At 39.3% G+C, this 15164-nt stretch overlaps 1 protein-coding gene across 2 annotated transcripts in view; it reads right to left on the reverse strand.

Moving 5' to 3' along the window:
- Nucleotides 1–267: 267 nt before the first annotated feature.
- The window catches only part of LOC129809650 (histone acetyltransferase KAT6A-like), a 38942-nt gene continuing 24045 nt past the window's right edge, over nucleotides 268–15164 (reverse strand). For both annotated transcript variants that reach the window (XM_055859647.1, XM_055859646.1), the window contains exons 7-8: nucleotides 6119–12449; nucleotides 268–1143 (exon numbers count right to left, since the gene is read on the reverse strand). In XM_055859647.1, the coding sequence (XP_055715622.1) occupies nucleotides 868–1143; nucleotides 6119–12449 (6607 nt within the window). In that variant the 3' untranslated portion in view covers nucleotides 268–867. The remainder of the gene's footprint in view (nucleotides 1144–6118; nucleotides 12450–15164) is intronic.

Raw genomic sequence — 15164 nt, forward strand, 5'->3', positions numbered from 1 at the left:
CTCGTCGGTTCAGACAATGATTTTCATCTTCTTTTTCACAAATATAGAATTGTTTTTCTTTACTTTTTACACGTTTTTTCAACAAATTTGATTTCTTTGTACACAAAAATCCTCTTCTCACTCTCTTGCATATAAGTTAGAGTACAAAAAAAAAAACTTTATATTCTTTGATAAATAGTTCAATAAATGAAAGTGTAGGCAGGATTTTTTTTTTTTGGATTTGGGGAAAGGGATGTAATAAACATGGAAAAGTGATACAAAAAAGTATTTCATTTTGGTAATAATTTAATCAATAAAAAAAAAAAACAACACAATGTCAATTACTAAAGTAAATCCGTAACTACACGTAAATAACACAAATTCCACAAAAGGAATATCGAATAGGAGAAATTCGCTCTGATCCTCAATCTTTCACCTGTCAAATTCCACATCAGTAATAATAATATAATAATAATAATAGGAGGGTTATTAAAAAAAATGAGCAATAATAAGTAGAAATAATCCAATAGTGTACAGAATTATCTTCACAAAAAAATAGTTTTTTAAATTAAAAAAAAAATATATACACAACACTTGCAATATAGAATTTAAAAAAAATTACTTACGGCGCGAGCGACTTAATGACTTTCAATGTGTGCAACACTCTTGAGTGAGTTTCTCCTTCACATTCTTTCTTCACCTTCTCAATTAATTTTCTTCTCTTTTTTTTCTTCTTCTATAAACATTATATACTTTTGATTCTCTTTTGCCAAACGCTGGAATGTGTGTCTATTAGTCATAGTAATCATTGTCCTCTTCGTCATTGTCCACATCCTGTGGCTCAGTTTTGGTCACCCAGCCAGAACAGCTGGGTGACGATCTCGTACTCTACCGACGCATCGACCCATTCAAACTTATATAGTACGGCGAATAGACGGAATTCTGCTGAGCAGCTCGCTGAATTGAAGCTGGATCTTGATACTGAGATTGCATATTCATCACATTCATCTGCACGGGCAATTGAGGATTGAAACCGGCAGCAGCTGCTGAATTTGTGATGTAAGTGGCTACAGAACCGGCTGATTGCTGAGCGGCCATCCGATAGCCATTGAGAGTTCCATACGGAGACATAAGATTGGGACTGATAGTCACATTCGGACTCACCTAAACCAGAGAAAAGTTTACCATGAAAACCTTCCCTTCATTAAATTTATATTTACAAAAAAACATAGTAGACAAATGAGAGAACATTCGGAACAGTTGTTCATATTCGCCACCAGAGTGGCGCTTTGATCGCTAAGAAGTCTTTTTGTTAATTGATAATATGAATAACGATTTTCTTAAAGCAATTGTTATGGCTTCTACACATTGGGAGCAATTTTTGTCAAAAATTGCTTTTTTGAAGGAAATTCCCTGCAGAGTTGTAGAGGGAAACGTCAAAGGAGGAATGGTCAAATCCGGTCCCGGAATCGCCACGAACGGGACCTATGTCAATGGATAGACATTGGTATAGGTAACAACTTTTGTTCTGAGACCAATGTTCTAAACTATGGAGGAAAAGTTCTAGAGCATAAAAACTATTTCTTAGAAGGAAGAATGGTCAAAAGTATATATGGGCACCGATTCATCTTCATCCAGAAATGAGAGTAGGCGCATTTTGCAGATACTGGTATAAGATTTAAAAAAAAACTCCGGTACCCAGGACGATAAACGCTGGGAGTCCTTGTAAAAAAGCCTCTATCCTTCCGAAAAAATCGCTGTTTTGACAACGAATTACGCAAGAACTGCTAAAGCCATCTTGATGAAATTCAGTATAGGGTCAGTGTATTACTTAAACTTTTTATTTATTCATACCACCCCCTCCCAACACCCTCCATTCTGATAGCCCCCATACAAAATGAGAGCATTTTACTTTATAACTCCTTTCTGAGAAGAGGTATTTTCATCAATCCTCACGAAGAACTTTTTGATCGAGCTTGATTGAATGAAAAAAAAAATTAAAAAGTAATAACGTTAACAATAATTTTCCAGATTTTTTATATTTCGTTTTTCGCCGCATTAAGATCTGTTGGTACGTGAAAAAAGAAACATATCCTCGTTGTATAATCTAATTGGCATTAGTGGTGATTTTTTTGATATTGTAATCAAGGTTTTGGAGTTGCTTCTCGATTTATTGTCTACAGAAGTTGTACTAATATTCAATTTAGGTGATTAATAACAATTTGTGCGAAGGAATTCTTTCTATATTTGGACTATCAGACAGGTGGATGTTGGGGTGGTATGCAAGTTAAAGAGTCTTTCCTAAGCTTTGTTCCCAAGTCGAATTTCAGCTTTTTACCTCCTCTCAGAAAGGAATTATAAGGTAAAATGCTCTTATTTTGTATGGGGGCTACCATAAAGGATGATGGACGAAGGGTTCGGTATGTATGGTTAAAAAGTTTTCTTTAAGCCTTATTTGCATGCCGTATTTCAACTTTCTATCTTTTCTCAGAAAGGAGTTATAAAGTAAAATGCTTTCATTTTGTATGGGGGCTACCAGAATGGAGGGTGGGGGAGGGGGTGGTATGCATGTATAAAAAGTTTAAGTAATACACTGACCCTATACCGAATTTCATCAAGATCGCTTCAGCAGTTCTTGTGTAATTTCTTGTCAAAATAGTGATTTATAAGAAAGATTAGAGGCCTTTTTACAAGGACTCCCAGCATTTATCGTCCTAGGTGCCGGCAATTTTTCATTCTTATATCAGTACCTACAAAATGCGCCTACTCTCGTTTGTGGCGATTCCGGGACCAGCGCCCATATACTTTTGACCATTCTCCTTTCTGTCAAAAACGCAATTTTTGACGAAAATTGCTCCCAATGTTTAGAGAACAAAACAGAATATTTCGGCAATAAAATTCAATTTAGGGTAAATGTCCTAATTCAAAACCATTTCCAGACGCTTTAACTTTGACAGAAGATTCAACACATTAAGTTCATATTTTTTTCTGAAGAGAATTACATAAATTTGCTCCTTGACTCTTCTAGAATGTTACTGTTTACTGAAAATTCCTTAAATATAATTTGAGAACTTCTTAAATACAAGAAATACACACAAGTGCAAAATGCTTCTATTGGAAACAAATTAATCCAAATGGAGACAAGGGAAATTTTCTAATTGGAGACAAACAGTGTAAGTCAAACCGCGACGAAATGCTTCCAAAACTTTATTAAGTTGCTCTTGACTGCAGGATTTGTTCTTATTCCTGGTCTTTTCTCCTTTCCCATCTAAAACAATAGGAAATTCTCTCCAAAAAAATCATATTTCCAGGGTTTCCTATTGAAACATTTACAGACACTTCAGAAAAACCCTTTTGTTCACGAAATAGGTTCTTTCTTGGAAAACTTAATTTCCTCTCGAGACATTCTTGGGCGCTCCTCTAGTTCTTAAAATGCATTTTTTCCTTATATTTCAAAATTTCGCGCTGAAGTAGAAAAAAAAGATTTTTTAATTTCCTCACTTTCGGAAGCATCCAGTTGTTAAAACAGCTTTTTTCTGGTGCTCATAAAGCTCTCAAAATACATTTTGTCCTTATATTTTTTGCATGATTTCATGTTGAAGTAAAAAAACAAAACACTTTAAATTCCTTCAGGTGCTTTTTGTTGGCGCCTAATTTCTTACAGAGCTTTCTTGGAGCTCTTTTTGCTCCTAAAACGAATTTTGTCCTTATTATTCTTTAAAGATTTCTATGTGAAATAAAAAAAAATACTTTAAAATATTAAATCAATATTGTGCTGAAAATACGCACAGCTTAAGCATAAGATGGTTCAGATTGTGCATAAAACTCGTACTTCTCAGATATTTCTGATTTAAACAGAAATGCGTTGAATATAGGGCAAAGTAAATAATAAAATAAGTGGAATATTCAAGTATCTATTCTATATAATATCGAAAACCTATTTTATTCCATGGGAGAGAGTCCTATATCCTATACCGTAGACCTCTTAATGCATCTTGCATACATATCATTGCATACATACATACATACATACATTGCATACATATCAAGAGCAACTCAACAAGGTTTTGGAAGCCCTTTGTCGCGGTTTGACTTACACTGTTTGTCTCCAATTAGAACATTTCCCTTGTCTCCATTTAGATTAATATGTTTCCAATAGAAGCATTTTACACTCGCGTATTTTTCTTGTATTTAAGAAGTTTTCAAATTATATCTAAAGAATTTTCACTAAACAGTAACATTCTAGAAGAGTCAAGGAGCAAATTTATGTAATTCCCTTCAGAAAAAATATGAACTTAATGTGTTGAATCTTCTGTCAAAGTTAAAGCATCTGGAAATGAATTTGAATTAGAACATTTACTCTATCTAATAAATCTATACAATGAATTATAGTTTCAAAAAATATTTTCTTTTTTTTTAATATTATGTAGACTTCATTTTTAAGGTATTAACGTATGGCCAGTGAAATCCGCACAAAATTTTGAAGGCTTAAAAAAAATTAAAATGTATACCAGTATTAAAATTTATACCACTTTACAGTGTTGCCAGATGTGCTCTTAACATGACATAAAAGTTTTCCTAGATTTAGTTAGGAAACATGGCTCCCACAAATAATACTGAAGAGTATAGACGAAAATTAGTTTGTAATTTTTAGGACAGTCATCCCACATTGAATAAATCTGAAGTCGTAAAACATTTTGTGACTATGGGAATATCGCGAAGGAGTATTTATAGCATCCTGTCGAACTATGGGAACCGAAAAATCACTACACGAGCTAAGGGACCTGGAAATTTTAGCATAGAAGATGCGGGCTCGACTTGCAAGTTAACATCCAATAAAGTTGCAAAGTCGTACCGTGAGCTTGGTAACAAACTTGAATGTAGCAAAACAACGGTGAAGAAGTATCTGGAGTCTATGGGAATCAAGAGGAGAACCAGAAAACCGAAGCCAGCTGTCTCAGAAACTCAGGAAAAGAGTCAGAAAATTCGTTTGTCTCTTTTGATCCAAAATGTTTTTCACGCTCAGAACGACGTGTTTGTGTCATGGACGATGAGTCCTATTTCACCATGGATGGAAATAAGTGACAGGGGCAGTATTATTATGTACGTGATGACAATGTAGACAAGAAAGATAAGTACGTTGAGCATACTAAGTACCCGAAAAAGGTCCTTTTGTGGCTTGCAATCAGTGCTGCTGGAATGTCTGAGCCCGCGTTCCTCACAAAGAATCTAACGCAAAATTCTGACGTCTATATCAGAGATTGCTTGCCTAAGCTGGAAGCTTTCATCAAAAAGTATCATCGAAGGGACAATGTGATCTTCTGGCCAGACCTAGCACCCAGCCATTACTCAAGGAAGACAATGAACGCATTGGAGGAACTTGACATACCTGTTGTCAAGAAGCAAGAAAACTACCCCTAACGTCCCCCAATTGAGGCCTATTAAATCATTTTGGGCTAATATTAAGTGAAAGGTGTATGCCCGAAACTTTCGACCCAAAACCGAAGTCACGCTGAAGGGAAAAATAAAACGAGAGTTGAAGAAGATGCCAACATCCACATTTTCGACATCAATGGCGGAAGTTCCCCGAATGTGCCGAAAAGCTCATCGGATCGGACCGGATTTTTTCTTGAAATAAGTTCATACATATACCTTTCAAAACATGTAAAAAAGTTATAATAAAACTATGTACAAATATTAGAAAATTGTGTTTGAATTTTGTGCAGATTTCACTGGCCATACGTTATTCTTGGGTACAATCTTAACGTGGACACTCTTTATTGTATAAGGATATCTTAGTCTCGGATATTTTTTACGGAAACCCGGAAAGTTATGTTACTTTTGAATAAAAAATCGTTAAATTATCTCACTGGAAATGTTACAGTCCGGGAGGGGTTAATGTATCTGGGACGTCAAACTAAAACCTATTTTACTACGAATTCCGGAAATCACTTGGAAATATCAATCACTCAGGGAAAACACATCTTACTTCTTCAAAATCAAAACTAAGTCTCAAATAACGTTGTTTGATCTCCAAAAACATCTTCAATACCGAAAACAACAAAAGTCCGTCTCTCGCTGCTAACTTCACTTCGTTCCTAGGATACTCAAAGAAAATTGAAATAAAATGTCAACTCACCCTACTCGGTGCAGCTGCCATATGCTGAACTGGAGCCGATGCTGTATTCCTGGACGTCCTCCCTCCACCTCCACCCGCTGCCGCTGCTCCACTATTCGCTCCCCCTGAAGCGCCCAACGGTGAATTGACATTTCCCGGATAGTACTTATGATGGTACCCGAGAGATGCTGCCATCTGTGTTTGCAGTGAAGCTGGAGGGGTTGAAATATTCCTGGTGGGATTCTGCTGAACCAAATGCGTTGGTGGCGGAGTCATTGTTGCGTGTGGATGGTGATTTGGAGGTGGAGTTAGATTGACAGTTCCAGCTGGTGGTGTATTGCATCCTCCCGGCTGAATCATCTCCAGTCCATTCGTCAGTTGCTGCAACTTCGACAGGCTACACATATTTCCTGCACCTTGAGCCCCAACGGCCGCTGTTCCCCCTCCTCCTCCTCCACCTCCGCCACTCATTTGTGGAGTTGGAGTAGCTGAGGGTGTTGGAGTGGCAATCTGGGGAACTGGCGTATGACTCTGATGGTGAGTAGCATTCCCACCTGGGGATTGGATGTAGAAATTGTTGCCGGAACATGCCGAAGGCGATGGGCCCAGTCTCTGTTGAGGACTAGACAGTGGATTGTGAGCTGTTAAGTTTCCATGACTCCCGGACATCCGATGCTGAATGACTGTTGGCATGGATCCGTAGGAATTAGGAGACTGTGCTGGAAAATTTTGGGTCATCTGTGCAGCTCCAATGTAGTTTCCCTGAGGCGTCATTGCCTGATGATGTCCATGCAGCATATGGCCATATTGCATGTGCTGCAAATTCTGCTGCTGCTGCGTTTGTTGATTGAGATGTTGATGTTGTAGTTGTTGATGCTGTGCCTGATTTGGACTAGCCATCTGTTGATTGTTGACCGGAGGCGTTGCACTGTGTTGCTGTCTCTGATTGGCTCCCGGAGTTGACGTGTTCCTGTGATGCTGTGCACTAACCTTAGGCGTTGACGCCCTGTTGTTGCCTCCTCCTCCGCCACTCCTCTGACTCTGCTGATGATGTTGTGACATCTTTCGCGATTGTGACTGTGACATTCCTTGGCTCGGTACCATATTTGCAGCCATTGCCATTGCCATCTGATGCTGAGGACTAGATGTCGGCACCATACTGATATGTTGCTGTTGCATCTGTGTTGATTGATGCTGCTGCTGTTGATGCTGATGCACCGAACAATCCGAATACTGCTGTACTTGTTGACTATGTTGCTGTGGCACAACACTCGGCGGTCTGACATTCTCAACGGAATTCTGACTGGCTATATCACTACTTGTACTAGTTGGAGATTCCAATCCCAACTGACTAACATCAATATCGCACTGTCCATAGTGCAGACTGTGCACAGAATTTGTTGTCGAATCCGGAGTATAGACTCCCATTGATGGAATATCGGGAGCTGGGGGAGTATGTTGCTTAATGTCAGAAGTCACAGTAGTGACATCTGTATGTTGTTGATCTTCAGACTTTCCCATCATCTGATGACTCTGATGTTGATGATGCATTGAATTGATCCCCATGGTTTCCTGGTTGACCATTATAGCCGACTGATGCTGTCCCTGACTCGCTTGACTCATATGCCCCGACACATTCTTCTCTTCAGTCTTTTGATGATGACCCTTTGACTTTGACGAAGTATTTGACGAACTTGACGTCATTCCATGAGATCCCGATGTATTGTACTGCTGTCCTTTTGTCTGCATCATTCCCGCTTGAAAGGCTTTCTCCTCCGATTTTGACGATTTCGATGACTTTTGCTTATCACTCCTCTGTGACTTCTCCTTAACAACTGGCGGAGCAATGTGTTGCGTCTGCGGAGGTTGTGGTTGCATCGTCAGTGTGTTCTGATAGAGATTCTGTGGCAATCCATGACTGTACGCCATTGATGACGCCAAATCTTTATGGAATTTATTGGGGGACTTTTGTGTTGTCGGATCCAAATGTGGCAGGGGATTGTAGCCCTGGTAGTAGGCTTCCCATTGCCAATACTGTGGATGCGTTGTATGGTAATTCGGTAGAGAATTCATCGTAGCAAACTGCATCTTATTCAACTCAATCGCCTTCTGATCTAGCAAACTCTGCTGCGTTGAATGTTGTTGCTGATACTGCTGTTGTTGTTGTTGCTGCTGCTGCTGCTGAGTTTGTTGCTTCGAAGATTGCCTACTACTGTTTGACGACGTAGATGACGACGAAGACGATGAGGAATTTGATGAACTCCCACTACTCTTTGCACTCTCCTGCTGCTGTGGCTTCGTATTGTTTGCCGTTTGCTGTTGATGTCTACTAGTTGTTGATGTTGTCGACGAATTCGTCACACTAACTGTCGTTGAAGTCTTATGCTCTTTCTTATTTGGTGAATCATCCTTTCTCGGTTGATTCCCACCCAATTCTGTCTGATTACATCGTGTTTCAGTCTTTACTTCCAAATTATTGCTGCGACTATGAGATTTGTGTTCCATCTTGAAATCAGTAACAGTTGACTGAGACTTTTTTGTCACAGTTTGCACAGATTCTTGACTCGGAACTTTGACATTTGGCGTTGAACGGGAATCTTTAGACATTCTCCGAACTTCAGACAGACTTTCAGGCTCCTTCTGTGGAACTTGTGAAGGTTGTTTTTCAGGTTCTTTTTCTACAGAAGACGGAGTTTCTGCCGAATTCCCATTTGTGGACTTTGCTTCCCCACCTCCAGGTGGTGGTGGTTCACATGTTGCAACCTTCCCCCCTCCACCTGCTTTAGCAACATCCAAGGAGTTTTTTGGCTGCGGAAGTTCTTCTTTCTTTTCAACAACTTCCGATACTACAATTGCAGGAACAGGAGTTTCTGACTGTTCTTTGCTTATCTTAATCACAGACATCTCCTTGATTTCCTTTGTTATAGTCGTCACTTCAGTCTCGACTTGTTTAATGACATTCTTCACGAGATCTTCAGGTGGATTCTTCAGGATTTTAATTTTTTGACCATCAATCTCAGTTTCTGATTCTGAATCTGACAGAACTATCTTGTTAGGATCATTGTTGTCTTTATTCCTCGAGGAACTTTTGGATTTCTTCGGTGACTCTTCCATTTCCTTGGATTTTGATTTTTCTGGTGACGCCTTCGTCTCTTCTGCTTTCTTAGCTGGAATTTCCTTTGGGGGTTCCTCCACTTCGATATCCATAGGAATAGGATCAACAATCACATTAGGGCGTGTTTCAGTCTGACTTGATGGCTTTGATGTATAATTCTCATTGACTTTGAGGACACTCGTTGCATTTTCAGGAGCTGTCGCTTCTACTGGCTTGCTGTCCTCGGAAATATTCTTGCTTTCTTTGATAACTGGCACTTTTTCTTGTTGATCCTTCTTCACAGGTGACAACGAATCTCTCTTTTCTTCTTTTGGAACTTCAAGAGGTTTGGGCACTGACTTTGGGACAGATACCATGGCAACAGTGGATTCAGTTATTGTATTATTCGTTTTTGCAACAATCACAGATTTCTCTAGTTCGACAACCTTTTCAACAGGCCTCTCTTTCTTAGTTTTCTCCTTCGAAACTTCGCAACTTTTCTGTGAATTGTTTTCTGATCCACTATTTGAAGATGAAGATGACGATGATGACGAAGAAGATGAAGAAGATGATGAACTTGACGAACTGGATGAAGATGATTTTTCCTGCTTCAGAACATCCCTCATAACCTGTTTCTTTGTTTTCTTTGCAACAGCATCAGCATGAAGATCAACTGAAGAGTCCTTCTTGGCATTCAACGTAGATACAGATACTTCAGCTGTTGGAGGTATAACTGGAGGTGCCTTTTCAGGCTTCAGCTCGACTTTTACCTTTTCAGGAGATTTTGTCTCAGTCTTTGATTTTTCCGGAGGAATTTCTTTCTTTGGGACATTTTTGGGTGCTTCCACGGGAGCAGAATCAATAGGAATGACTGGGATTGTTGGTTGTTTTATTTGCTGTGAATTTATCGTTGAAGCTTTGACTTCTTTGTCTTCCATTTCATCGTCTGCTTCAGCTGATGATTCCTGAGAAGCTGAATCAGTTGTTGCTTCCTTCAACTTCTTCTTACTTCTCAATTTTGGAGTTGGAACGGGTTTTTTCTTCTCCTTTGGGACCTCTTCAACTTTCTCCGGAGTCTCCTTTGCTTTCACTTCAACAGATTTCTCCTTCACTTTCTCTTTGATCTTCTCTTTTAGTTCTTTTACTTCTTTTACTTCCTCTTCTCGAACTTCAATTTTCTTACTTTCTACCACTTCCTTTTTGACCTCCTTCGACTTGAGCATCTCCGGAATGGTTATCTGCTTTTTTGCTGGTTGTTCATCTTCACTGGTTGTTGGTTGTTCCTTCTGATGAACCTTTATAGCCTTCACTGATGGAGGTTCTCGCTTCCTTTTGACTGTCACAGGACTTTTAACTTCAATCTTCTCCTCTTCCACTTTCTTCACCTTCTCCGGTTTCTTTTTTGCCGGCGGCTCTTCAGGTACTTCCTTCTCAGTCTCCTTCTTCTTACTCTGGGCCTCTTTTGCTTCCTGCCTCAACGAATGCCGAACACCCCGATTGGAAGGGGCTGGAGTTTTGTTCATAATTCGTCGTGATCTTGCTCCAAGCAGAGAACTTTCGCTCATTTCCGACGGAGTATCCGATTCTTGACTGGAAGCTACTAAGGCTTTCTTCACCTCACTCCTCGATCTACTTGATCGCGTTGGGGTTTCTGTTCTTTCGACTTTCTCAGGTTTTTCACTTTTTTCCACCTTCTCTCTTTTCTCCGGTTTCTCACTTTTCTCCGCTTTTTCATTTTTTATCGGTTTATCGACCTTTTCCGGCTTCTCAGCTTTTTCAGGCTTCTGAACCTTTTCAGGCTTCTCAGCTTTCTCAGGTTTCTCAGATTTCTCTGATTTTTCCAATCTTGCAGCTTTTTCTGCTTTTTCTGCTTTTTCAGCTGCCTTCTGCTCCTTCTTCGACGGGCGGGACTTTTTCTTTTCCGGAGACGGTTCCCGATTGCTTTCGGCTGCTTGAACTGGAGTTGACAGACGCCTTTTGTTCCTGGAAGAGCTCCCAGCTACTGTTTTTGCAGGTTTTGGCGTTTCCTCTGGTGCTTCATCACCTCCAGATGCCGTTTCCGTTGACTTGAATCTGATATCCCGGAAAGTTGTTTCATTAAACTTGCTAGGACGGGTTCGCTTCCTCCCTGATGACGTTGTATCGAGGTATTCAGGTGTTTGGGTTGGTTGAGGCTTTTCCTTCGGCGGCTTCTCTTTGGGCGGCGCAACCGGTGTCGGAGCCGGAGTCGGAACCGGTACTGGAACCGGAGTCACTTGAACTGGTTTCTTTGGTGTCTTTGGCAATCTCTGGCCAGTTGACGTATATCGTCTTCGTTTGAGCTTCACTCCACTGTTGTCAATGATATTGCTTTGAAGAGCCGCAACAACTGAGATTGGATGTGATTTTATTTCTTCTTCATTTCCTCCATCTACCTTCTCGACATCCTTCTTCCTCTCCGGCGATGCTGCTGCACTGCTGTCGTCCGAATCGAGACGAAATGGATTGACCGAAGGTGTCAACAAAGGCGTCCACCTCAAACATTCACTATCAATTGGAATTCTCGATTTGCTCTTGCACACCTTTTCATGATGCGCTTCGACTTTTTTGTAGTCAATCACAACAACAGATTGAGCCTTTTCACCATCTTCACGCTGAATCTGCTTGACAAAGTGCAAAAGATTGAGAGTTGTTGCAATATCCGGAATGCACATTCCTGTATCCTTGGCCAATTTCTTGATTGAGAACGGTTCTCCTTGATTAGCATGCAAATACTCAAGCACCACAGACTTCCAGTAAGCATGATAGGACACCCTTCCAAGGTCTGAAAGTGGCTTTTCTGGAGTTCCTGGTTGACCCTCCTCTCGACTCAACAAATAACTGAAGTCAATGAGAAATCTCCCATATCCCTGCCTCTGATACTGTGGCATTGTCATGATGCAGGACACATTGTACTTCTGCTGGCAGTGCTTCTCTTTCGAAAAGTACCCTACCAAATGACAACCCTTTCGGTCATTTCTGGTCAGGACGTAAAATAGAAAAGGTTCCACATCGTAGTAGAGAGTTTTGTGATCGAGAAATAGCTTAGCTAGGAGACAGAGATTCTGACAATAGAGTTTGTTGACATTTCCATCCACCTCAAAGACAGAAAGTTCCCCACATCGGTAGATTTCTGTCCCTGGTGGATGACGCCAACTGCATTTGTCCTGATGACGCTCAAGGACGGCTTTGCTCTTGGTATACTTGAGGCAGAATTCGCACAGGAAGAGCTTGGGCAACCTACGACAATGGATAACAATATTCTCAGACTTGACATTTTTGTACTACTGAGAAACTTCAAAAACTCAAATATTTTCAATTTAAAGAAATGACTGAATAAATTATCCTAATGAATTATAACCGTTTCATTCCCGGTATATAACCGATTGGACTCGGTTCGGGTTTGTCAGGGATTCCAAGACCTTTCCAACGAACCTAAACTCGTTTAAATTGATTGAGAAATTTGCTCTCTAGAGCCTTTTAAACCTTTGACCTTGAGAACCCATTATTAAAAGCGATTCAAGAACATTTTTTCATATGTACCGAAAGTTCACCTAGACAACGGCAACGTCTGAAATAATTTTAAAAGAGAAAAACAAACCCCTTGATGCATCTTCATTGTTACGATGCCAAAAAAGATAAAGCTACATGATGATTTTTCACTTTAAGGCTATAATTCCTGTGAGAAACACATATGCAACTTAATAGATTAAGGTTTGACCGAGAGTGATCTAGTGTAGAAAAACCCTTGCCACAAGTTTCTAAAGTAATCAATCTGGTCCACGGACAGATATTACAGTGGGAGCGGTTACTTGCGGAACCGCTATATCCAGGCCTTCAATTGGGTCCATTATGCATCCCCAATTAAATTAACCCTTATTAAGGGCAAGATAGTTAAAGCCAGTTCGTTTTTCACATGAACTCCATTAACTCTTTCGTCTCCTTTGGGACACTGAGTACCCATGGAAACAACAATTTTTTTATACTATCTAGAATCGATAAAAATCTGATTCTTCTGGATAAGTACAAACTAGAGGGATGACCAAATCTAGGATATTTTTTGCAGGATCCTAATTAACTCCTGAGCTAAGATATTCTTGGTCAAAACTCGTGAATATTCGATTTTCTACTTCCTTGCAGATATTGTGACTTTTTTGATATTTCTAGAACCGAATAAGGAAAAACCTCTCGGGGCCAATAAGTATGATAACTAACAATCACAGATTGCATAAATTCGAAAAATATTTTTTTCTTAAATTTTCCAAAAACTTGTTCAAACTTTATGGGTACTCTCGTCCACAAAAATCTAGAGGTCAAATGTAAGGTTATCCTGCCAATGCCCGCCATTTGCTATTTGACAACAACCTGTAACAAAATTCCAAGCGGGAGCGACATTTTTGCCAAAATGGCCTATAATTTTGACATTTGGCAGCGCGGGAGACTGCTTTCAGGGAAGTTTTTCCTATTCTTCCAGATTTTGGTGAATTCTGATTGTCCAGAAAGTGTTTTTTTGGCTTTTGAGAAAGCTTAATGTGTCTACAATAACATCGTGTTGAGAGAAATGTGTTTTAAAGTGTTATTGTGTGAAATATTTTGAGAAATCTGTTAGCATGCAGGAATTTGGTGTCTTCTTGACCACTTCCTGGACATCCCACAAGATACTGGTCAATAATTCTTCTTGTTTTAGTAATCAGTCTTGTAAAGGAGTCATTGGACACGCAAAAATTATTCACAAAATTAAAGTTTGTCTCCTTCTCGTTCTTTTGAGGACGAGAGTACCCATGAGTTTTCCAATTTCCCAGAGGCGGAAAAAAATCTTTCTCTACAAAAGTATTCTCCCACCCCTCCCTCTTCCCTTCAACACCATGTTTTTTGGGATTACACAAGAAAACGTCATGCGATTTATTAACTTTTGGACATATTTTAGAGGTTGCCTAGGTGGACATTTTGTTACGGATTATTTTTTTAATTTTTATTTATTTATTGCACTTGAGCTATTATCCATGAAAATTGTTTTGCTTGATTACAAAAACAAAAAAAAAACTTAAAGCGTGAGTAAGTTGTGTTTTAAAGCGTCCACCGCCGTCAACGCTAAATACCCAACCTCCAGAGCAAAACGGTGGAAAAGCTCCTTCGTAGGTTGTATATGCCAAACATCTATAGGATGCGTATGTTTACAGAATGTTCACGCAGAGCAAATTGAAACATTTACAATAATATTGGAAAACCAAAATTAGAGTATATCATGCAAAACATACATAACTTAATATGAAGCGAAAAGAAAATAATGCTCAAGGTAAGAGATGTCTGAATTTGTAAAACAAAATTCGTTTGACATCTCTGAGTTCAGTTTTAAGTGAAATAATTTACAATATAAGAAAAATAAAAAATAGAATAAAATAAAAATTAATGAAAACTAAAGTAATAAAAATAGATTAATGAAGAGACATAGATTAGGTAGCCGAAAGTCAACGTAAGCCACAGAAGTATGTGTCAATACGAGGACAATGGAGGAAGAGCAGGAGAACGGAAGAGCAGCGCGAGAAAGACGTCAAAATTTAGAAAATTTAGAAAACAGGAAGACAGGCATGACTATGCAAAAATCAAATCAGAAAAAAGACAAGAAAGAAAAGATACACAAAAAGTAGCACACAGTATGCACCGCAGAAGGGCCAGATCGGCAAGAGCTGAATGATTTTTCAAGGTCAAATGATTAAAAGGCTCTAGAGAGCGTATTTATCAACCGAATGGGGTATATTTCGGCTCGTTGGAAAGGTCTTGGAATTTCTGATAAAACTGAACCGCTTTCAATCGTTTCTGAACCGATTCTTAATCGGTAACTACCCGAAATAAAAACTAAGTAAATTCTTGTATGAATCTTGTAAGTAATGACATGCAATGAAAGTAATTCACTTAATTGTTTTTCTCTTTTCATTTTCAATTCTTTCTGTACAT

The sequence above is a fragment of the Phlebotomus papatasi genome, chromosome 1 (genome assembly GCF_024763615.1).
Source record: "Phlebotomus papatasi isolate M1 chromosome 1, Ppap_2.1, whole genome shotgun sequence".
Lineage (NCBI taxonomy): Eukaryota > Metazoa > Arthropoda > Insecta > Diptera > Psychodidae > Phlebotomus > Phlebotomus papatasi.